This window comes from Salarias fasciatus, chromosome 1, assembly GCF_902148845.1.
Source record: "Salarias fasciatus chromosome 1, fSalaFa1.1, whole genome shotgun sequence".
In the NCBI taxonomy this organism is placed as follows: Eukaryota; Metazoa; Chordata; class Actinopteri; order Blenniiformes; family Blenniidae; genus Salarias; species Salarias fasciatus.
Window position 1 is genome coordinate 29,245,481 of NC_043745.1, and position 22,649 is coordinate 29,268,129.

Sequence of the window (22,649 nt, forward strand, 5' to 3'; positions counted from 1 at the left end):
CAGCACCAAACTGTGCGCGTGACCCACAGTGCCACTAACGAGCGGCGTACAGAGGCACAGTTTGATCAAATAAATGATGGCGGATTACGAGTATAAGAGGAGAGGGAGCTCCGACGACGGAGGTGATATTCATGCTCTTTATCCTTTTGAATTGTTGATAAATAACAAGTGTTAAATGTTTAGTGTGATTTCCTGCATCTATAATGAATTTGACCTCAACTACTCAGCGACGGCACAGTGCAAATGACTTCACGTTAGCTGTTTATTCTTAGCCAGCTAGCGCTTTATAATGTTACATATTAAGCCGAGTTCTTAATATAAAGAGAAAGTATACGGCAAGTTACTCCCACCCAGAACTGTAAAGGCGACCAGTGAGGTCTCCATTACTGCGTCTTGGGAGCTTGCTAGCCTAGCGTTAGCCAAGCTAGTTTACCATTAGCTAGTATGCAAAGCTAGTTTAGTTTAAAGGTTACCACTAGTTGACTGATCCCTGCACAGCATGCATCCACTACTAACAAATATATTATAATGTTTTTGCTGTGCATTAAGTCCCTAAGACCTGATAATACCCCAGTTTTTAAGCTCATCGTCTGATTCTGCAGTTTCAGGGGACGATGAATTTACTGCAGAGGATTAACCTGTGATTTCATATTTTTTTTTACTTCTCTGTATTTAAGTGTTTAAGTGATTGCATGTTAATCCTTACTGAGAATACTTTTTGAAATTGGATGTGTCATGGAAACCAGATCCCCGATTTCTTACATGAATACAGTCTTTGATGGATGGATTATTCATCAAAATGTCATAACAGCTGTGCTGTGTCATTTTCCAAACGTACTTCACTCTAAGAATATTTTAGCGAGGCTTTATCAAAATCAAAAGAACTCTTGGCCAAGAAGCCCAAAAAATGATGCGAGTTCTAGCCCTACTGTTGTCTCAAGATATTTGGGATTTTATTTTGCGAAAGACACATTGCCAGTCTTTCTGTCTTATGAAAATTGCATGCTCACTCTTTGTTACAAGTGGATTTGAATTAAGAAGTTAAAATAACTTGAACTGTCTGGATTGATGTATTGAAATGTAAATTGTGAAAGTTGAAGCTTTTCTTTAGAGGTCAGTGTTATTCATGTTAACACAGAAAGCTAAATTGTAAACTGGAACCTCATTTTCATTAATGGCTAGAAACATAGCCACACAGGTAAAGATGATAGTATTCATTTCTCCCTGTTCCTAAAACCCAGTTTTTCACCTTGGTGAGTTGTCTTGCCTCAAGCAGGGCCGCAGGAGGAGGGAGGCAGAGTGAAAACTAAGCCTGTCTCTTGTAGCAATGTGGGAGGAGAAGGGACAGCAGTCAAACGCACATCCCAGCATCTCACTCCTGAAGATGAAGAAGACTCCACGACAGACACGGCGGCGCCTCGCAAAGTCTCCAAGTTAGGCTTTAGCATGGGTAGTCAGATGGCGAAGAAATCAAACCCCATATCCATCAAGCTTGGCGCAACTGTGAGTGTGTGGCAGTGCAACTTTCATAGTGTGTTTGCATGATAAAGTCAGTATTTTCTTTAAGTTGGGTTGTAACTTATTGTTCACATGCAGGAATGTTAAAGTGTACAAGAATCGGTTAAATGATTATCAACACAAGGTTTTAGAACTGTAATCTCAATCTGTCATATGTGTTACCACCTGGGCTCTTGTTCAGCAGCCACTGTGATTAGTAGCTGTCCTAATTTTTTGTTGGTAAATTATGCAATCTGACTGAAGTTGATGACTGTTTCCATTAAGCAATAGAACAAGACATACAAATGTTAATTTTGAAAGTTAAAATATGACTATTCTATAAAAGATTTTGATTGTTTTTATATTTAAAGAATTTACTGCTGTCAGGGAAATTCCTACTAAGACCTCAAGAAGAGACAACACAGGAATCACTCTGAAAGCGATTCAAAAAGTTTCAGAGACTTTAATAAATAATCTCGCAAGATGAGACAAGTCGCTGAGTACAACCTAATTCTGAGGCCGTTCAAGGAGTTGTCTGAAACAGTTCAGCTTTCCATAGACTGAAGATCAGTTCTCAAACCAGTGCAGTCTCATGCAGTGCTAAGACCGTTCTGTCTCAGTTGTCGCTTCTGTCACACCAGAGAAGATCAGACCTCAAGACCAAACGGTCTCTTGTAAACCCTAATCTGTAGAATAAGCAAAATATTCTCTAAAACTCAGCACAGAGAGAAATGCTTACAGCACATGAAACAACTTATGACAGTGAATTTTTTGACAGCCACCTTCAGCCCTTTTTTTTAATCCACTGTGGATGAAGAACATGTTCTGAGAGAAAGAAGTCACAGACCTTTAAGATTTTCATAAACTGTAGAAAAAAAAAATCACACAATGCCAGTTATCTTCATAACACAAGTAGCCTTTACATCCGTGAGTGTAGATCTCATTGCATTCATGGATTTTAGCAGAGATTTGCCGCAGCTGCTGTTTGTCTTAAAGCGGATCATGCGAAAATATGTTGCCAATTCAGGGCATTGTGATTATTTTAAGTGTGTAAAGACCTCCTTACTCATGGATACACTTTAGGCAGTCAGTGGGGATCCACAGCTGTCTCCCAATATATGAAAAAAAAAAAAAAAGTCCCAGCCAATACAGGATGTTAATGTTGAGTCCTGGTTTCCACAGCAGGCTTGATTTGATGGTTGAATTGTTTTCTGAAGCCAGCAGAGAAGTGACATTCTCATCTTTTTTTGCTCAACTTGTTACAGAAACCTAAAGAGCCTGCACCGTCAGTTCCTCCCAAAAAGGCCGGTCTGGCGTCCGTCTTCAACGAGGATGACGATGTAAGTACACATGCGCACAGCAGTGGGATGGTTGTACAGATGTGTGGAGTCTAACTTTCAATTTATCCCGACACGTAGAGTGAGCCAGAGGAGATGCCCCCAGAGGCAAAAATGAGGATGAAGAACATTGGCAGGTAGTGAGGCCTTTCCCCAGCTTCTTCTTTTACGGAAATCGGTTAAATGTCTCACTTTAGTTGCTGCAGTATTTATTGTTTGTGTTTGAACTACTGATGTGTGTTCTTTTCAGAGAGACACCTACATCTGCTGGACCCAATTCTTTCAACAAGGGCAAGCAAGGCTTCTCTGACCATAAGAAACTTTGGGAGAGGAAGCTGAAGGCCCAAGCAGACAAACTGTAAATAGCTATCGAGGGATTTTGTCACTATTAATAATTTTGTACAGGTTAAGCCAGTCAAGCATCTACAAAGGGTTAAATTATTCCTCACTGCAGCCTCGATTCACAGAACTGAGCTTTGAGGACCTGCAGAGTAAAATACTTTAAGCCTTCCATGATCGTGACTGCTTTTTGTTCCTGAACACTGCTGGTTGATTGTAACTGAGAGGAGAGGTGCAGTCCATTGATAGAGAGATGGGACACAAACATTAACCCGAGCATCGTTTTCAAACTGTGTGAAATTATCTACAATCTAAACCTGTGAGCGAATGATGAAATCCAGCTTCACACAGCCCTCATTAAACATTTTGTGGTGTCTCTGTTTTTTTTCCTCCCACGCTGGGTTCGATGTGCTCCTAAACACCTGTGATGTGACGCAGTTTTACTTTTAAATCCATAACAGAATTGTGAATCCCAGTGTCCAGTTGATTTGTGAGTTCAGCGGATCTACAAATAGCTCTTTTTATGTTTTTAGTTTGTCAACATCAGTGTACAATCCTTCTGTTTTCACCGGCTGTGCCTCCTCAGAGGCTGACTCGTGTTTGGTTCTTGTCTGTTTCAGCATTGTGCCAGTATTTCTGGTCTTTTGTGCTTCACTGAGTTTTGCAAGCACAGGGTGAAAAGTGGTTGCGTTGATTTTTGTGTCTTCAACTGAATATATGTTGTTTTTTTTTTTTATTAGTCGACATGGGAGTTAGAAAGCAACCTGATCACGTGACTGTGAGCTGAGTGCTCATATCAGCAGTGATCGGTGGCTTTTAAAACCTGTTTTCATTCACTGCTTTTTGGGTCACCTAACTGTTGTATGGACATCCTTAAATGAATTAAAACCTAAAACATCCACAGCTTCATTCTCTTTTTATTAAACAATACTAGTGTAGATGCATAATAAAGAAAATGCCTGTTTTTTTGCAAATATTTATGGCTGAGAAAGCAGATGTAACAGTCAATGTTGAACCTTATAAAGGATAATTAAGCACTGAATTGTGTTCTGTATCAGGTACAATGCGGATTGTATAATATCTACATTCTTTCAGGTATTCATCCTTCCGCTACTTACTGTGCATGTTTTCTTCACACAAATGTTTTATGTTCTGCTTTTTGCCTGCAAGCAGTGTCCGAAGAGAACCTCGTAACATAGCTGAGCATTATAAATTCAATAAACAAGCATTGTGTTTGAGAAATGTCACATTTGATCCAGTCTGGTCCTCACAGTAACGCTACTGCCATCAGCCTCTGTGACGAGGCAGAATCTTCCTCAGAGATCTCCAGAAGTTGCCGGTGCCTCTCGCAGGGTTTCCCGAGTTCCAGTCCAGACTGGGTAGCACCTTCAAGGCTCTTTGGACAAGCTTGGGCAGGTCTTGCTGGATTGGTGATGTTGGGGCTCCACCGGTCCAGATCACCAAGAGTTTAAAGGCGGACGCTTGCAGTAAAGCCTAAACGTGGGTGAAGTAGCAAGTCTTTAGTCCAGAAGTGAATATTAATAAAAAAAACAACAAATATGATTTGAAAGGATAAACATTTCCGTGTGGCTCAAAAATCACAGAGAACAAATCAAGAGGTGCTTTTGACGTTGTAGATCAAAGCAGTGAACACTTTTATTTAAACCACAGCTACTAGTTTCAGTTTTAGTCAGTGCAGCACTGCAGTGCTAGCTTTTATAACCTTATTTTTCCACCGTCAACACTACCCTAAGTGTTATTGAAAGTGAAACCACCAGACAACCATTTTATTTTACAGTGTAGAAAACAGACAAAAAATTCATAGTTTTCTCTGGATAAAAGTCTGGGAAACACCCACAAGGACTGTGACAGTAAGTACCTGCACCAAATTCAAATAGGTTCAAGAAAATCCACTTGCTTGCATTATAAAACATTTAAATATCTCTAACAGGTCATAAGAGTCCGTCACAGTTGTCACACAGGACTGTCATGTATAAAATATATCTGTATTGTGACTGTGAAGGACAGTCTCCTGGTCTGACTGGTTATTTGGAAATTCAGTAAAGATCAACGAATGCCGCGGCTCCCTTTTTGTCACACGAGCATTTTACCATATGGGCTTTTGACAAACGTTCAGTGATTCTTATTCTATCTTCCCTGACAGCAAGCCTCAGCAGGTTTTTATCAAAGCAAATCATTATATGGGTCAGACATGGGAAACATGCAGCACTAACATGGGACATGGGAGTACTGCAGTAACTTGCAAACTTTGTGGTTTCCAGTTTCTGAAAATGACTTTCACTTCCTATGGAGAGGACATGATAAATGAATAATCTTCAAGTGACTTTGTTTGTGCTGTTTCTATATCACGTCGATATTTTACTCAGGATGAGACCGTTTGTATTCTGAATTGCATTAAATTGACTTGTCAGGTTTTCAGATTTGAAGTGTTGAGCTCAGCAGAAGTCTGGACAAGTTTTACAGTGAATGAGATGCTCAGAATCACCTCAGTCGCAGAACAACAGTCCTTAAAAGGCTTTGAATTCATTGTCTAATAAAGATGCCCCAGTCACTGAAATCCCACTTATTAAGCAATAAGATAATTTTAAAATAAACCATAGCTGTGAGTTTTTGTGTACCTTGACTCCGGACTCCAGCACAAACACAGCATTGCTGTTGCTGAGATACTCGGCTGACAGGACGCAGATCAGCATCCTACTTCTCTTGACTGCGAGCACCACATCATTCGTGTATGCTGCAAAACAAAAATGGTAAACCGTCATGAACTGTTATCGGAAAAAATCATGCAGACACACGGTTTTGGATCAGACCTCCTCCAGGAACCACATCTCTCTCCAGCAGACAGAGGCGATAGCCCCACTGACCCTCCAGCACATGGGGCAGAAGGCCTTCCAGGGGTACGTTGGAGGTTTTATCCAAAACTGTGATTGGAAAAAGTTCTGCCAATATAAAGAAAGTTTGGGTTTGCCTGTAGAACACTGAAAGCCGAAAACAGGTTAAAAATAGATATTAAGTGTGGGCCTACGTTCATCATCGCTGGAAAGTCCTGGTCTGGAGGAAAGAGTTGAACTTTCTGCCACCTCCACCAGGGGAGCGCTCCACACATGTGACAGAAATACATCAAACTGCTTTCCATCTGGAGGGAGATCATGGAATTAAACATTCAGACCAGGTTTTGACGTATTCTCTTTTCCAGCACTAAGTTGAATGCAGCTTAGTTGTATTTCTTTCTTCTTCTTCTTCTTCTTTTTTTTTTTGTTTTTAATGAAAATCTCCTTTATAACTAAACCACCAGTACAAACAGATTCATATTTAGTTACAGAAAATGAAGACCCAAAGAACTAAACAAAGGGCAACAAACAGTGAAATCATGCAAACCAGAGGTCAGAAATACTTTTCTCAACAGTCACACATTGGCAGAAAAATGAAGAGAAGGTATAAAGAGTGTAAAACACAAGAGTGAGACACAAACTTAATAACATCCAGTGGAAGAGAAGAGTTGAGAGCATTCTGTGCAGTTCTCTAGTAATTTAATCTATAGGTAGATCAGCTAGAAAGTGGTCGTGGATCACCTCATTTAATCTCAACAACAGTAAAAATCCTGCACTGAAATGTAGAGCTGGTTCCACCAGAGAGAAACCTGAAAAATGCTGTCAAGCGATGAATAACAAATAAAGAAAATGCCAGTAGTTGGTCAAGGTTTATCATGGAAAACATCATGAAGCAGCTATAGTCAAGATAGTAGAGTGTCTGTCTTTCTGCAGCGTATGTTCGTGTTGGTCTGACCTTCACATTGTTTGCCGAATTTGAAATGGGATTTGTAGATCAGTTGGATTTCCAACCATTTTAAATGCAAGATGACTCCCAGGCCAGAAACCAGCAGGACGGAGACGATGGGATAGCCGAACAGTGATGGCCACTTCTCTGCAAATAGAATCATTCAATACAATTATATTTGATCATAAATCCCCAATAACAGCTTTAATGTGAAAAAAACAAGGAAGACACTATAAACATTAATTACTGAATTGCTAAGCTTACTTCGATCTGTTGCATAAGTTGTGGACACAGAGCAACATTTTGACAGTTGTGTTATCTTTTTAGCTCATTCACCTAATTTATTAACTGGCTGATCAATTTCCCTGTCCATCTGTTGACGGGAAGGTAGTGCCCAGTGACAGAGAGTGAAACACTGACAAAAAAAGGGGGTTAAAGAAACAGAAGTCATAGCTTGGCTCTGCTCTTGATTCAGCCCTAAAGCATCAGGAAAACAGTCGCCTTGGTTTAACTCACAAAGTGCAAATTAAAGCAGTCTGGTTATTATATTATATTATATTATATTATATTATATTATATTATATTATATTATATTATATTATATTATATTATATTATATTATATTATATTATGAATTAAAGGTGCTGTAGGTAGGATTTTGCTAGCCAGTGCTAATTTTTCTGTGTTTTCTTTGGATTAAATGTTAGAGTATCCATTGATTATCCTTTAGGAGTGTAGCATAATTGCACTATCGCGAAGGCGCAGCGTTTCCATCTGTCTCTGTTCTGAGCTGAAAAGGAATCTCGACAGCTCCAGGTATCTTTGACCAATCAGAAGAGCCCATGAGGCTCTAACCGTGATTGGTCGAGGGGCGTTCGTTGCACGTTCTTGTGGGAGGGGCTTAACTTGCATGAGGGCGTGATGTCAGAGAAAACAGGACCATTAATGTGAATGTAACTAACAATGTAAATAACTTTCAAACTAAACAGTTTCTAGCATTTATTTATTAGCATTATTATTATTATTAGCATTAAATAGCATTTATTTATCCCTGCTGTTGGAAGGATTTTTCAGATTAAACTGGCATTTGCTGGTGAAGCTCAGTGATTGACTGCAGCAGAAAAGCTTTCAGAGTCCTCAAGTTATGAATAAGTTAGTGAAGCCTTGCTGGTTCACACTGGATTGGGCTGCATGTTGCAGATCAAGCAGGCGTTAGGACAATGATAGGACAAAACACAATGTAAATAATACATGAAGGACTAAGGATGGTAAAAGCATCATGAATACCTTTGATTTTCCTCTTGAGCTTGACTGTGATGCTGCTGTTTCCTGCAGTATTACTGGCGATGCAGGTATAGGTGTGGCTGAGGTGTTGCAGTGTCACCTCTTTAATGATGGCAGCCTTTATGACTTCGTACTTGTCGACATCCACCGGTTTTTCTCTGAATCAGACATAAAAATTATTTAGCACCGTTACACCCTAAAAGCAAACCTGCCAGCAAGCTCAGCTGTGTTGTCCTGTTAGGATTTGTATGAACCGCTGTCACCACATGAGAGAATTGATCTTCTTTGCTACAATAAAGACAGCGGAACCGCGACTCACTGAGATGCCTCCATGGGAAGAGGAGTCATATTCTCCATGTTGCCACCATAATTCATGTACCACTCCACCTTTCGCGAAGATACCGGTTCAAAGTCAAAATATGCCGTACATGTCAGAGTGTGGGGCTGTCCTGGAACAAACAAACAAACAAACAAACAAACAAACAAACAAACAGTTAAAACAGGTTCTGGGGAAAGTCACATCATGTCTCAAATCTAAAAAAAACAAAAACCCATGTGACTATGAAATGTAAAAAACCAAAAAATGCTACATAACTTTGTACCTTTCCTTTTTGGTTTATTATTTTATTTGTCTGATAGCATGTCTTCCCCACATTTTAACTAAATACGCTGTGCTTTCTGCCTTTTCTCAAAATTAACAAAAAGTCAAATATTATTAATTGCTAACTTGGGATTTCAGTCGAGAGGACAATGAAGTCAATGAAGATATTTTTCTCTGGGTCCTTTTTAATGTCATAACATTAAAGTAACTTTGTGGTGTTTGTCATTTCTGTCCCATTTCTTAATCGATGCTGACAAATATATACAGCAGCAAAAGCTGTGAGTATATCTTTCCCAACAACGCCACCAGCAGAAGAAAAGTCCCAGAATGCCCTTAAATACACATTATTTATCAATGAAGTTCATAATTAATTTTTGCCTTTACTTTATACTTCCAAGTATCGACGCTTCCACTTCTGTAACTGATGTGAGTTTTTGGGGAAATCTGACAGATTAAAAAAATTTAATAAAGAAGTCTGTCTGCACAAACTGAACCATTTTGATATGATAGAGGAAAACAAACAAACAAACAAACAAACAAATACATAAAGCAAAGGAATTCCATTGTAGTAGATCCACACCACAGCACAGTGAAATACACTCACCAAGCTCAACTTCCTCCTCTGTGTTGCCTTCAGGAATGGTTGGAGCATCTATAGATGCTGATGATATAATTTCACACAATCAATCAATCAATCAATCAATCAATCAAGCATTTTAAATGTAAAAATATTGTACTGGATTAAAAAAACTGAACAAATGAATGCGCAGAATGAAATTACTGAGTTCATATATTACTTAGTTCATTACTTTACATTACATGACATTATTTAGTTCATATTGTCTTCATTTTTTTAAATCTAACTATTAATCATGTGTTGCTTCCTCAACAATGATGTTTGACTCAAAAAGAGAAAAACTGAAAAATCCTCTAGCAATGGAAAAAAGAAAAGAAAAGTTGAATTGCTTTCTGTATTACTCTGTCAAAACCAAGCAAATTCCCAGCCAAACATGATGTCTGAGGACAGAAAGGTGATTCACTGGATAAATGAAAACTTTAGGTGATTTCCCACATTATTGAAGATATCTCAAACTTCAGGTTTATTGCCGTAGCACTGGAGAAAAAATGTATGGCATGAGCACGGTAAATAAACATGTTATGTGTGTTATTACACTGTGATGTGTGCTTTTACAAGCCTGAAGTAACACAGATAGGAACATCTCACTTACGAATAGCGGTAACATTGACAGCTCTCCTGAGGGTCCACAGGACCCCTTGATCACTGATGAGTCTGTCACAGAAATATATTCCGGAGTCCGCATATTTGACACTACGGAGAGTTAGATTCCCCTCTTTTTCAGACAAATCTCTTTGCATTTCACACACAGGTTTGTTACCCTGCAGGAAGGAAGGTGTCTCATGTAATTTCTTTGGTATAGACATTTTCATGACAAAATGGTGAGTCGTGCTTGAGTTTGCTTCACCTTGTACCAGATGACGTCTGTGTTATTTCCACAGAGGAAACGAGGGCAGGGGATTGTCCCACTAACAGCCACCTTCAGATATACACTCGTCCTGTCAGACTCAACGCATCTGGTGGCGACTCCGTCCAGTACCTGCAGATGAAGGACCATCCTGTCCACCAAGAGGAGAGCAGACGCTTGAACCATTTAGTTTTCAACATTAAAACAAATAAAAAGGAATATTATTTATCAAATCTATTATTATCCCTCTCTTAAAAACCAACATCAACAAAAGTCTTCTGTTTAGTATATGGCTGAATTTTCAGGCAGATCAAAGAAAGCAGAACTCTTTCTTGCTTTGTGATAAAATCCCTGGTGTTAAAGGTCGTTTTGTCTCCAAAGAAGCATTAAACTGAAAGATATTTACCCTGTGAGGCTTGTGTAGTTTCCAGAATGTTTGGTTTCAACTTGAAATCTTGTCCTACATTCAATGGGTGATCCTTGAGTTTCTTCCCCTCCTTCTTCAGTCCTGAACCACGAAGTCTCCATATGTCCGCTTGAGGATTTAATGCATGGCATGGCGAACAATTCCCCCTTTACAGCTCTGTAATACTGATGTGTAGTGTCCTGCAACACTTGACATGTACACAAGATCATCAGTCTGAAGCGCAATAAATGAGAAAAAGCACTTTTTTTAAAGTGAATTTAAACAATATTGAAGCATAGTTTGTTGTCAAATGAAATACCTGCTCTTCTCCTTTGACATTTCATCACACAGCATGCCTCGAAAAATATGGGAAGGAACAAAAAAGACAAAAAGTATCCTGTTTGCATTCTCCGTCTCTTAATCTGTAGTAACGGGCTGACACATACATACAGACACACACACACACACACACCCACACACCCACCACCACCACCACCACCCAACTTCAATTCTCACCCATGAACAGCATCTGCAATTCTTGGTATTTTCTCCCTCCCGCTGTTGCTGTTTGCGCCTTTTCTTTCTCATGCTAAGCCCAGTGATAGAACTTTTTACAGAGTGTATAGATTTCCTGGTAGGTGAAAGAGTTTCCTGTGTGGTTTCCCGAGTTGCACTCGTTTAAGCCGAACGTAGTTCCTTCTCCTTCTATTTCTTACGCAAGTCCTCTTTGCAGTGAACACATTGAGTATCTTCCATACCAAACAGTGACAGACATTGTTAAAATAAAAAGTAATGACAAGTTACATCATCACTTGCAGGAGCAACAACAACAACAGCAGCAAAGTTCAATTCCATTTGGATTTTACACATGCTCTCTGAGCTCACAATGGTGTGTTCTTGTGCCTTTTCTGTAATTTTGTTCACCAGAAGCAATTTCTCAAAAAATGCACTTTCTCTCTCCCTCTCTCTCTCTCTCTCTCTCTCTGTGTGTGTGTGTGTGTGTGTGAGATCTCCCACACAGCTGTTTGCCAGCACTTATAATAGCCACTGCTGTGGTAAAGATGGCAAACCCACAGACAGCAGACGCCGCAGATTTCTGGGTCACGCTGCCTATCGGCGGCCGATATGATCAAAAATACGGCGTCAGAGACGGCGTTTAAAGCGGCGTAAATATGGGCAGACGCCGTTCGCCGAACGCCGTCACGTCGAACGGCGTCTGCCCATATTTACGCCGCTTTAAACGCCGTCTCTGACGCCGTATTTTTGATCATATCGGCCGCCCATACGCTGCCGCCCTTAATGAATTTATTTTTGTTTTGCTCGAATGGCTCGTTGGCTCATCCTGTATTCATTCGACATAGCCCATGACTCCAAAGTGCTCTTTGTAATTGACACTTCTCTATTGGGATTGTTCTTCTCGGTTCACTGTCTCAATAGTCATATTAATCTTATCGTTACCCTTTAGAAAAGTAGATTGGAAATACAGAATTTTTATAATCTGCAAGGCAGCCACTCTTGAATGCTTGGATTTTTTTTTTTTTTTTTTTTTTTTTTTGACTACATTCAGATGTTTGGTAGCAAAGCAGTTTTTGTAGCGTTTGGATTTGCAGGCAGGTACCATAAACCTTCAACCTGATGGGAGCAGTTAAAACTCCATTCAGGGGATGGGAGTCGTTAGTGTACAGGGCTTCTAGGTGAAGCTGAGACTCTCCAATCACCATTTCACCATTTGGTTCCAACAGTTTTGGTTTTTTAACAAGGACACGTTTCCAAACCATGAAACAAGAAAGAAAGATAAAACTCATTCACTTAGTCAACATGGTCCTGTCAATATTAAAAGTGGACATATTTCTGGCATCCTTTTTTGTAAACAGCTTCACAGTTTGCCTCAAAATTCAGTTTGTTGTCAATGATAATTAGATAGCTCGTGTCACTGTTCTTTAGCCTTTAGGTTAAAAATTCAGAATCCATCCTACAATTTTGCTGCTTATGTTAAAATGCTCTAATGGCCTTGACAACATGGAGTTGGAGTGTGTTAAAAGTAGATGAAAAATCAATAAATAAAAGTCTTGCATGTGGTCCTTCCCTCTACAAATGTTTAAAAACAGATTTAATGAAGTACCGGTAGCATCTTCTACCCCTCTGTTGGGTCTATAAGCAAGTTGCATGGGATCAAGGTCATGCTCAGTGTTCTTCAGAATTCCAGATGTAACTGCTCATATTTGCGCTATACTCATTGGCGTGTTCTGTGCCTTGGGCATTTTGTGACCATGTAATAAAATAAAATATTTGATCACAAAAAAAAAAAGAATTCCAGATGTAACAATTTTCTCAAAACATTTCATTGCAAGCAATGTCAGTGCAACTGCCTCAAACAACAGCGTCTCTCCAGACTCTTGGCACATGCCGCCTCTTCAGAGACTGATTAAAAATGTGCTGAAAAATAGAGCTCAGCTCTGTTGCACAACATTTTAGCAAGCAGTCACAAATGTTATCAGGACCATAGCTTTTAATTGGTTTGAGGGAGTAGAAGGCTTTTTCAATGTCCTGACTTTGTTGGGGTTGGCTTCAGCAGGCCGAAGTTCGACAGAATGGGTATAGTAGATGAACGGAAGAATGAATGACTGGATGTTTATCAACAACTGCATCTTATTCGTCAAATAGTGAGGTCCTGTCGACATAGACAGATGAAGTAGGTCAAACAAATAAACAAGGGTTGGCCGGAAAGGCAATGTGAGTTTTGACCTGCAAACTGTATCCTGTCAGTATAAAACTAGAGACTGAAAGCATGGTGTGTGTCCTCACTGCTTCACACTGGTAAATTTTGGCAAATCCACAGAAACGAGCAGAAACCCCAGTTCTGTAGGTCTTGCCTCCACCTTCAGTGGGCTGACCTACAGTATATTCACCTTCCCTGTCTTGTTGGATCAGTTTACAGTTCTGCCTTAAATGTGACTGACCAGATGATTAACAATAGATGCTGAAAACTGAGAGGACATTTATCTCAGCAAACGAAATGTTGTTGCTTTCTCTGTAGTGTGTCAGAAAGATCCACGACCTTCTGCTGCAGGTTGTTGTATTGTTTAGTCTTACCTCACGGTGCGAATCCAGTTTAAGGCTGGACTAAGGTCTATATCGTGAAGCATTTACACATTTTACTGTGCATTATTTCGAGAATCTGAATTATTAAAAGGTAAGATTGTGAAGCCGTGTGCTCTAGGAGGCATAGGTAGCAGACAGTTCACCTCTAGAAAGTATATAGGTTACAGTACTCCATGCCGGGTAGCTGTCTGTGGAGGCCAGTTCTCCTGGGTATGGGCATGGTCCTCTGCTTGAGAGGCAGGGGTGGCTCCTGAGCTCTTTGGGCCTTAGGCCCTCTGCTCTGCCCACCCCGGACATCTGGTGCTTGGCGGGGTACGGGACCGGGCCCCCTGCCTGGACCACTGTGTGGACTTCCTGGGGTTGTTCGCTGGGATCTTGGCTCTGGGATTGCTGTCGCCTGGGTCTTGAGGGCCTCTTTAGGCTGCTTCTGATGTTGTCAGAGGTCAGAGGTCATAATTTCATGATCACGGTCACGTTTGCATGATCACACTCATCTTCAATCACTCTGCACTCTTGATATTCTGACTTGGACTCAGTCACCGTGTTTTCTTGTGGATTGTTAGACTAATGGCTGGCTGTTTTAGGTCTCTCTTGAGAGGTCTCTCAGCTTGCACGTCTTGGGTAGCTGTATTTCCTAACAAAATTCCATAGGATGCTCTCTGCTGTATCTCTGTGAAGGTGTAGTTGCTGGTCCTCTGGAGTGGCGGTTCTGATTGAAGGATTGCTGATGTATCTCTACACTTTCTTTCTTTCCTCCACTCTTTTTCATTAGTATTGCCATTTCTTTTCCTGTTTTTTGTTTTTCTCTTTTTCTTCCTGTGTTTTTGTCCCCCTGTCAGGTCCAGCAATATCATGTACCAGTATTCAAACTCAAATCATATTATCAAGAGGAGCCTTATACTTATCAGCTCCCCTTGGAAGAGCAAACCTGTTTGGCACATTACAGCAGAATTCTGCTTGTGTGGATGCTGGACAAGACACACACACACACACACACACACACAAAATCACTGATAGAATAGAGGAGAAGAGAAAAAAAACATGATGCATCACTTAACGTGTCACATGTGGCGTAGTATATTTAATCAAATGAAAACAGGAAATGAAAACAGGGCCGCGCGGTGGTTAGCGCTCTTGCCTCACAACAAGAAGGTCCTGGGTTCAAATACCGGCCGGGGCTCGGGGCCTTTCTGTGTGGAGTTTGCATGTTCTCCCCGTGTGTGCGTGGGTTCCCTCCGGGTACTCCGGCCTCCTCCCACGGTCCAAAAACATGCATGGTAGGTTAATTGATCACCCTAAATTGCCCCTAGGTATGAATGTGTGAGTGAATGGTTGTTTGTCTATATATGTCAGCCCTGCAACAGACTGGCGAACTGTCCAGGGTGTACCCCGCCTTCGCCCACAGCAGCTGGGATCGGCTCCAGCCACCCGTGACCCCGAAAGGGATAAAGCGGCGGAAAATGAATGAATGAATGAAAACAGGAAAAACAATATTATGACATTAAATAAGAATAAAAAGAATAGAAGTCACAATGATCAATAGGAACAAAAATGTGAATTGTTTCACCTCCATTGTAATGACATTACTCTCAACAAACAGCTCTGGAAATGTCAGTAGCATCAATATGAATACTGGTGTGAGACGCTATCTTACATTTTTAAATTCGATTCATGTATAAATTAAAGTACTTTTCTTCACTTTGCAAAAACAAAGGTACTTGCACAATTCAGGAAACATTTCACAGCAAATGAAGATTTGTAAGAAAAATTAAATAAAGAAACAATCAATGCTTTAATTCACAGTTTGCACTGGTCAGTTTCTTGACCTGCTTTTTACAGCCAGAAATCATATTCTGGGTTTTATTCCTGCTTTGAAAGTGTTGATTCTGATTCATCTGAAAAAATTATATGCCGACTCCTCAGATACAGTTTTTATTGCAGAAGTTCTAGCACATTGGATAATCATGGTGTTCTTTTTGGTGACGTATATGGCTTTCTGTCTGCCAGTAAGCTTTTTGTGCTCCATACTATGGGCATGGTGAAGAGCCAATAAAGAACGAAAGAATGAATGAATGAATGAAAGAATGAATAAATGATACTCTTTGGAGTGGCAGAAAGACTGTCGGATTTGTATAGGCATACTTTGAGTTCCTGCTAACAGTTTTTCATGGTTTTGAGTAACTCAGACATGGCCTCCCTGACCCTCAGTGGGATTGTAGCCCTGACTTTCCAGTCCCAAACTGTCTTCTGTAGCAGCCAATGCAAATGCAACCCAAAAACCCACAAACTGACAGCAACGCTGATGGTAAAGATTCAAACTTGGTCAAACATTTCACTATAAACTGATTGTCTTGAGTGAAATCTTTGATTTTGGAGGATGATGGGGGGCAGGGAGGTGATAACGCAAGTGTTTCCAGAAGGCTGACGAGGGCATTTCGGAGCCTCTGCCTTTCCAAGTGACATGGTCTCCAGCCTCACTTAGAAGCTGTAAGGCTTCTGGTATTGAGCCTGTGCTCAATGCTCCTGTTCTCTCAGTGGTGATAAAAACCAAACGAGTCTGCCGCTCCACATAGGCTGCATGGAGCGCACTCAGCAATCCAGACTCCAGACTGGGATCCGGAGAGGTGGGAACCAAAACCACAGTGCGGCTCCGCTCCACACAGTCCAACACAGCCTCTGCTATGCCTGCAGATTAACAGGGCTCAGATCAGACATCATATCAATACTTCATTTGGTTAGTTGTTTTTTTTCATGTCATTTTAAACACTTACTTTCTCCTGGTAAGACGTCACGATCAAACAGACAGAGGCTGTAACCAAATCTATCCTCCAGAACGCTCTCCAGCATTTTCCTGTCATGGCTGTTTATTCCTACTTCTGTTTCACTCTTGTAACTCATCAAAAATATATCATAGCTCTTTCCATCTAGGCAAAGACGAAAAGCATTAGCAATGAAATGCACACATCATTACATCTTGAAGATCAACAAACTGAGCCAAAGAGAAAACAAGACTCCCACCTGACGCACGGCGGTGGCAGCCAACGGTGTCTCTCATGAAAAGCGTGACGTCAACTTTAAACTTTGCGTAGACCACAGCTGATACAACCACCGCTAACACGACGCAAACACTACATATAGCCAGGGAAACGTATGAAGGGCGAGCTGCAGGAGGAAAATCAAACACATATTTGAGTTTAATGAGATGGCACTCACCCGAATGTTACTCAGTCCAATAGAACTAAGGAGGAAAAACATCAATTCCAACTTGAACAAAATAATTTACAAAATTTTAAAGAAATGGCAAAACTGTCAAACCGTAAGAATGGATGTACAACAAAAACCTTTTAGGCTCAGTGTGATGTTGACAGAGCTTGAATCCTGGCCGGCAGATTGAAGTTTGCAGGTGTAAGTCTTTGTCAGGTCATTCTCTGACACTCTTTTGAAGACTAAAGATGCTGTCATCTTATCACCGTTTTCCCTGAAAAAGAAAAAGAAAAAGAAGTCAAGGAGAAAATGTTGCTTGTGCAGATGTAATGAGTACTCTCCCTTGTTGTCTGTGAAATTTGTGTTTTCAAATGTAATATTAAAAGTCAACACATCTTGGAGATCTGTACGTTTTGTAGAATACTGGTCATTCTTCTTCATTTTCAACAAAAGCCCATCATCAAAATCTGAAAAGAGAACAGCTTTGCAATGAATCTCCTTTGTTGAATCTGAGAGGAGTAGAGTTTTCTCAAATTTTTACCACAGTATCATCTTCACTTTTCAGCTCAGTGTGCATGTGCACGCACAATACCTCACCTATATCCACATAAAATGCCTCCTTTTCCCTTGGTGCAGTGGTTTTTAACATGTTTTGTCTGGTCTTGTGTGCATGAAAAAAACAAAACAATACAAAACAAAACCGATAAACACTGAGACAGACGTGTCTGTAATATTCACCATGTGGTATTGTAGAAAACTGGATGGCTGCCATTCGTTTCGACAAATGACTGATTGCTCAACCAAAACAAATCATCAAACTTTAAATCAACAGCAGCTTTGCAGTGGATGACTTTTGGTGAACCTGCAAGAAGCAAAGTTCACACAGATATTAAAAGGGATACTTCAACATTTTGGCAAATTGGCCCATTTAGCGCAATTCCTTAGTCATTTCGAACAGCATACTTACTTTTATCCGCACATTCACTACGCTGTGAAATATTAAAGCTAGGGTTGGCGATTTGAATGAGATACATTTTTTTAAATACTGGTTAAAATGATCTTTATGACCCAATGGGAAACAATTCATAGCGTGTTCTTAAAGTAGTTTGGAAAATATCCGCTATGTACAGCAGGAGTAAAACGGGAAAAACAGCAACCAATCGTCTTGACGGGACACCTTTTTTTAAACCAATCAAATCCCTTCGCCGTTCGACCTGCCCCCTGCGCGTACATGTCAATGGCGTGCACTGACCCTGATTAGAAGGACGCGTAGAAGGACGGAGCGTCGTTGCAGAACGGCGGAGAAGAATGTTTGGGGCTTTACTTCCCGGTGAGTGCGCCATAACTTGGCATAGTGCAAATAAAGAAAAACGAAGAAACGAAGCGCTGAGGACAGGTTACGCCAGGAACGCACTGGACGCGGAAGTGCTGCGCGCACCGCGCGGGCGGAACCTTTTTTGCGTCTCCGCTCCCAACGGAGCTCCTCCAATAGGGTGGGAGCTGGGCGGAGCCTTGGGAGATGCTACATTCATGCTACATGCTAGTTTTCCAAGATCGCCAACCCTAGCTTTAATGCAAAATCACCAGATTGAGTTGTTTATGCGAAGATTGCTGAGACAGAACTGCTTACTAAACATGGCGTCTGGGTGTAGTGATTTCAAAAGAAAAAGTAGTTCCTAGTATTTGCTTCAGTGTCGTAACGCTACAACATTATTTGTTGGTGTTCCACAGCGTAGTGAATGTGCGGATTATAACGTGTCCACCAAAGTGTTTTGGGGTTGTTAGATTGTGTATTTGATGAGTTTGACGAGGGGGAACAAAAATACCATCCACTTCCATTGTGTCTGTCCCGAAAACCTTCCCCGACTCACCTCTGGATAAACAACAGCTCGCCCTCACAAAAAAAGTAAGTATGCTGTTCCAAATGACTAAGGAATTGCGCTAAATGGGCCAATTTGCCAAAATGTTGAAGTATCCCTTTAAGACTGAAAACTGGTGCCATATATTCTTTCTGCATATATGGGTCCAAAGACAGAGAATCAACAAGTATCGATTTTCAGCTCAGTGTGCATGTACATATCCAAGTAGACCACAACTCACCTATATCTACATAAAACACCTCCTTTTCCCTTGGCTCAGTGATTTTTGCATATTTCTTCTGTTCTTGTGTCCATGAAAAAACAACAACAATCAAAACCAATAAACACCTCCAGAGAACGACTGCTACACTGAGGAACTGCTTTGCTTACCTTTTGGTTTAACAACAAGCTTCACTCTGCAGGTCCTATTATACATCTGACCATAATAAGGGTACGACCTGAAGCAAGTGTAGACACCACCATCTTCCATTTTCACACTTTGGAAGTGGATTTCAGGCAATTGCTCACGCTTACCATCCGGCTGAAAAATGGAATAGAATTTTCTGAGCATTAACGTCCCTGAAAATCAGCCTTGAAGGTACAGTATGTAAGTTTCAGGCGACTTCACTTGTGCAGTGGGTGGCGGTACGGATTCCCGCCGTGAATACCTTTTCCCAGGTAGGGTCAGTGCTTGACATGTTAGGAGGGACACTCATGGGAGGACAAGTCAATTTACAGTGTTCTTCTTCGTGGCATGTCCTTGGATGCTCTCCAGTGTTCCCCTCAAACACTGTCAGTTTGAACCAGGAACGGCTGCTGAAGTTGCTGTTGGTTAAAAAAAACAACAATCACTTAGTATAAGTATCATGTTGTCATCACAATGAGTAACTTTATGGGATCTTTGTAAGGCAAGAAGTAATATTTCTCTCTGAAAAATTCAATAAAACAAGATATTTCATTCACAAACATATGACTTGATAATGTACAACATTGTCTTCTACATTTTGCAACATTTTAACAGCCTTCCAACAAATATGGATAAATAAATAAAAAATGCAATAGCATGCTAAACATTCAAACCTTTTAATAAAATAATACAACCTTCAGAAAGTTAAAATTGAAAATATGTAACCCGATTTCAATAGGACGATCTCATTTGATGTTCACAGGAATAGCCACAGTTTCCTGCCATTTTAAAAGGGAACTGTTTTTTCTCACCTTGCTTGAAACTTGATTTTGTCAGGGTGAACTACTGAACTACTAAACCATTTTCAACTGAGAAAAATTAAAAATAGCAGAAAAGTAATTCTTTTCATTTTTGAAATTATCATATAATTCAATTTCAGATTTATTGTTCATAAACTGTCCAGCTTGTTTTGCTTTCTAGCATTTTGGTTTTCAAGTTTCAAAAAACGGAAAGCCAGATCTTATGTGTTTTCTCTTATTTATACCAGAAGCTGTAATTACCTCAGTCAATCTTTCTATAGAAAGCATGGAAACACCCCCAAAAGGTTAACTTCTCAATTATTTGTATTAAACCATTCACGCATAATTCAATTTCACACTACATCCAAAATCCTTCATGTGGGATTATATTTGTTCCATAAAGACAAGTTTGAACACAAAAACATTTACACATAGTCAAAATGAAATTTGAGAGCGTGCATAGTACTTACGTTAGAATATTTGACTCATTATGGGAATAATTGTACAAATGTCTTTATTTAGGAATGTCTGGACTTTACCTGAGACCGCATGAGTAATTTCCCTGATGATTTACAGATGCCCAGAGTATTACAAGAAAATGCCCATCGAGCACCAAATTCCTCTGCTCCTGCTCAGCCGGGGACATGTTGTGCAGGTACATCTGGCTGGTTTCATTTTTCCAGAGAATTTTGTCACTGCCTTTACCTTTCTCTCCACATTTAAGAGCCACGACCTCATCTTTCCTGACTTTCTTTGTTTGCAGAGTGCACACTCCTGCAGAAGAGTGTAAGACATACAGGTCAGTGTGCTAATATGTGAATATGGACACAGAAAACACAAAACGAACTGTTTAACTATGAAATTCTCCCTTTCTTTCTTTCTTTTTAGACATTTATTAAAGACAAAGGATAATTATATGAAGTGTCATCAGATTTAAGCAGCAGATTAGCTGGGATAGGCAAACTGGGTAGCCTTATTTTTTTTGTTATATATATATATATATATATATATATATATATATATATATATATATATATATATATATATATATATATATATGTTTTGTTTAGTTTTTCCTGTAAAAGAGGTCTTGAAGTTAGTGCCATGGCCTTAAATGCCTATCCGATTACTAAATTGATGTTGTGGAACATTATTGCAGGTAAAACAGTCCAAAGCTGGCTATTTGTAACAAACAGTGTGATATGAGCATCCTCTGAAGGGATCATTCAGGCATGACCTGACTAATCTGTTGCAAACAGAGCAACATGCCGGATATTAATGTGCAAAATACTGCATGCTTGTTTCCAGTATCTAATTTCTACATTGATATTTACATAAGTCCAACAGATGAAACATTCAAAGCTGTTATTTACTAACACTGTGAAATATTACATTTCTGGGTGACGACCCTTGACCAAGTCATTATAGGGTTCCTCTGGCTACAGGGACCTGCATGTGTCTTGACAAATGGTAGATCATCAACAAATAAGAAAAATAAATGAGTAAACTAAAGACCCACAACTGCATGCATTATGTGCTTCCATGACTAATTTATATCTCTGTATCAAGTACCTCCTACACTAAAACACAATAATAAACATGATCATATCACAATCACACACAATATAGAATAAACAATTGAGAAATTTTACCAGAAGAAGACAATAACAAGTAGTACCAATTTACAAGTGAACGGGAAAGCTCTGCTTCTTTCATCCTGCCTGCTGTAAAACATTATTTCAGCTTCTTCCTCTACATTATCTAAAAGTAACACAGCATGAGATCTGTGTTGTGCCAGTGTCCATCTGGAAAATTCATCTCATTCTTTAGCCTGGTAAATCTTTATTTTGTTATTTTATATCACAATGTTCTCTTACCTGTTCGAAGGATGAGGAGGAGGAAGAGCAGAAAGCCCTTCATGACAGCCAGCAGACGGACAGCAGGTAACAGAAGGAGGGAAGGAAACTGTCTATTCTTCAGATGTCAAAAAATAAGAGACTCTCCTTGTCGTAGTATGACGGAGCGGTTTTGCAGTTTGCGAAAACAAACACGTAGAGAAAAAGAAGAAGTTCAATGGAAACCCGTCAGTTTCGTTTTATCGGCAGTCACACCAGAGACACCAATGCGCAATGAAAACCAACGACACTGAGCAAAGAAGTGCGGTTTACTGAAAGTTTCAGGAAATATCAGGACATACAGCAGAGCTCGACCCTGCGGTTGGCAGGGTGAGGTGGAGGCTGTAGGGACTGCACCCGCCCCGGTTGTGGTACTTCAACTTCTTGACACAGGAAACAGGCAGCGGCTGAGCACAACCTGAGAAAACGGGTCGAGCAGGAAAAGGTTTTGATCTGTCTGCACAGTTGTTTGAAAAGATATTATTAAGTTTTTTTTTTATAAATGTTAATTTTCACAGCATGTGCCACTTTCTATTCCATTTGGGGCAGACTCGATTTCTATATGATTTTCCACCCATCAGTCTCTTACTGCTTTATCCAACATTGTGTTGGATATAACTTGAATATGTTGAATATG

General features: G+C 40.1%; 3 protein-coding genes across 6 annotated transcripts; 1 reads left to right on the forward strand and 2 right to left on the reverse strand.

Annotated features, from left to right (window-relative positions):
- Positions 1-17: 17 nt before the first annotated feature.
- pcnp (PEST proteolytic signal containing nuclear protein) lies at positions 18-4,076 on the forward strand. Of its 2 annotated transcripts, none has more exons than XM_030096202.1 (5): positions 18-122; positions 1,277-1,503; positions 2,763-2,837; positions 2,916-2,971; positions 3,085-4,076. In XM_030096202.1, the coding sequence occupies exons 1-5, from the start codon at positions 74-76 to the stop codon at positions 3,194-3,196; spliced, it is 519 nt and encodes a 172-aa protein (XP_029952062.1). In that variant the 5' UTR covers positions 18-73; the 3' UTR covers positions 3,197-4,076. The 2 variants fall into 2 exon arrangements, with proteins under 2 accessions (XP_029952062.1, XP_029952053.1); XM_030096193.1 differs by having other exon boundaries at positions 62-122; positions 1,274-1,503.
- LOC115391812 (interleukin-18 receptor accessory protein-like) lies at positions 3,235-11,207 on the reverse strand. 2 transcript variants are annotated; one of them, XM_030096173.1, is made up of 12 exons: positions 11,066-11,207; positions 10,747-10,954; positions 10,341-10,491; positions 10,086-10,254; positions 9,461-9,517; positions 8,575-8,704; positions 8,259-8,413; positions 6,981-7,118; positions 6,220-6,330; positions 6,005-6,133; positions 5,813-5,928; positions 3,235-4,667 (listed from the first exon to the last, which is right to left on the reverse strand). In XM_030096173.1, exons 1-12 carry the CDS (start codon positions 11,151-11,153, stop codon positions 4,461-4,463), a joined length of 1,659 nt encoding a protein of 552 aa, XP_029952033.1. In that variant the 5' UTR covers positions 11,154-11,207; the 3' UTR covers positions 3,235-4,460. The 2 variants fall into 2 exon arrangements, with proteins under 2 accessions (XP_029952033.1, XP_029952041.1); XM_030096181.1 differs by having other exon boundaries at positions 10,747-10,946; positions 11,066-11,198.
- Positions 11,208-15,302: 4,095 nt separating this feature from the next.
- On the reverse strand, positions 15,303-22,337 carry LOC115389018 (interleukin-18 receptor 1-like). Of its 2 annotated transcripts, XM_030092381.1 has the most exons (10): positions 21,995-22,337; positions 20,657-20,891; positions 19,580-19,736; positions 19,302-19,452; positions 19,153-19,215; positions 17,791-17,914; positions 17,190-17,326; positions 16,867-17,010; positions 16,620-16,772; positions 15,303-16,533 (listed from the first exon to the last, which is right to left on the reverse strand). In XM_030092381.1, exons 1-10 carry the CDS (start codon positions 22,035-22,037, stop codon positions 16,184-16,186), a joined length of 1,557 nt encoding a protein of 518 aa, XP_029948241.1. In that variant the 5' UTR covers positions 22,038-22,337; the 3' UTR covers positions 15,303-16,183. The 2 variants fall into 2 exon arrangements, with proteins under 2 accessions (XP_029948241.1, XP_029948248.1); XM_030092388.1 differs by lacking the exon at positions 21,995-22,337 and having other exon boundaries at positions 20,823-20,880.
- Between the last annotated feature and the right edge of the window lie 312 nt (positions 22,338-22,649).

Bases quoted from the DNA above. Each gene is read 5' to 3' on its own strand.
- LOC115391812 (XM_030096173.1), bottom strand. From the start codon at position 11,153: ATGCAAACAGGATACTTTTTGTCTTTTTTGTTCCTTCCCATATTTTTC. The intron at 9,518-10,085 runs GTAAGTGAGATG...TTATATCATCAG, and splicing joins TGTCAATGTTACCGCTATTC to CATCTATAGATGCTCCAACC. The intron at 8,414-8,574 runs GTGAGTCGCGGT...TGTCTGATTCAG, and splicing joins CTTCCCATGGAGGCATCTCA to AGAAAAACCGGTGGATGTCG.
- LOC115389018 (XM_030092381.1), bottom strand. From the start codon at position 22,037: ATGAAGGGCTTTCTGCTCTTCCTCCTCCTCATCCTTCGAACAG. The intron at 19,216-19,301 runs GTAAGCAAAGCA...CATGGACACAAG, and splicing joins GCTTGTTGTTAAACCAAAAG to AACAGAAGAAATATGCAAAA. The intron at 16,773-16,866 runs GTGGGAGTCTTG...GTCTTTGCCTAG, and splicing joins CTGCCACCGCCGTGCGTCAG to ATGGAAAGAGCTATGATATA.
- pcnp (XM_030096193.1), top strand. From the start codon at position 74: ATGATGGCGGATTACGAGTATAAGAGGAGAGGGAGCTCCGACGACGGA. The intron at 2,838-2,915 runs GTAAGTACACAT...CCCGACACGTAG, and splicing joins TCTTCAACGAGGATGACGAT to AGTGAGCCAGAGGAGATGCC. The intron at 2,972-3,084 runs GTAGTGAGGCCT...TGTTCTTTTCAG, and splicing joins AGGATGAAGAACATTGGCAG to AGAGACACCTACATCTGCTG.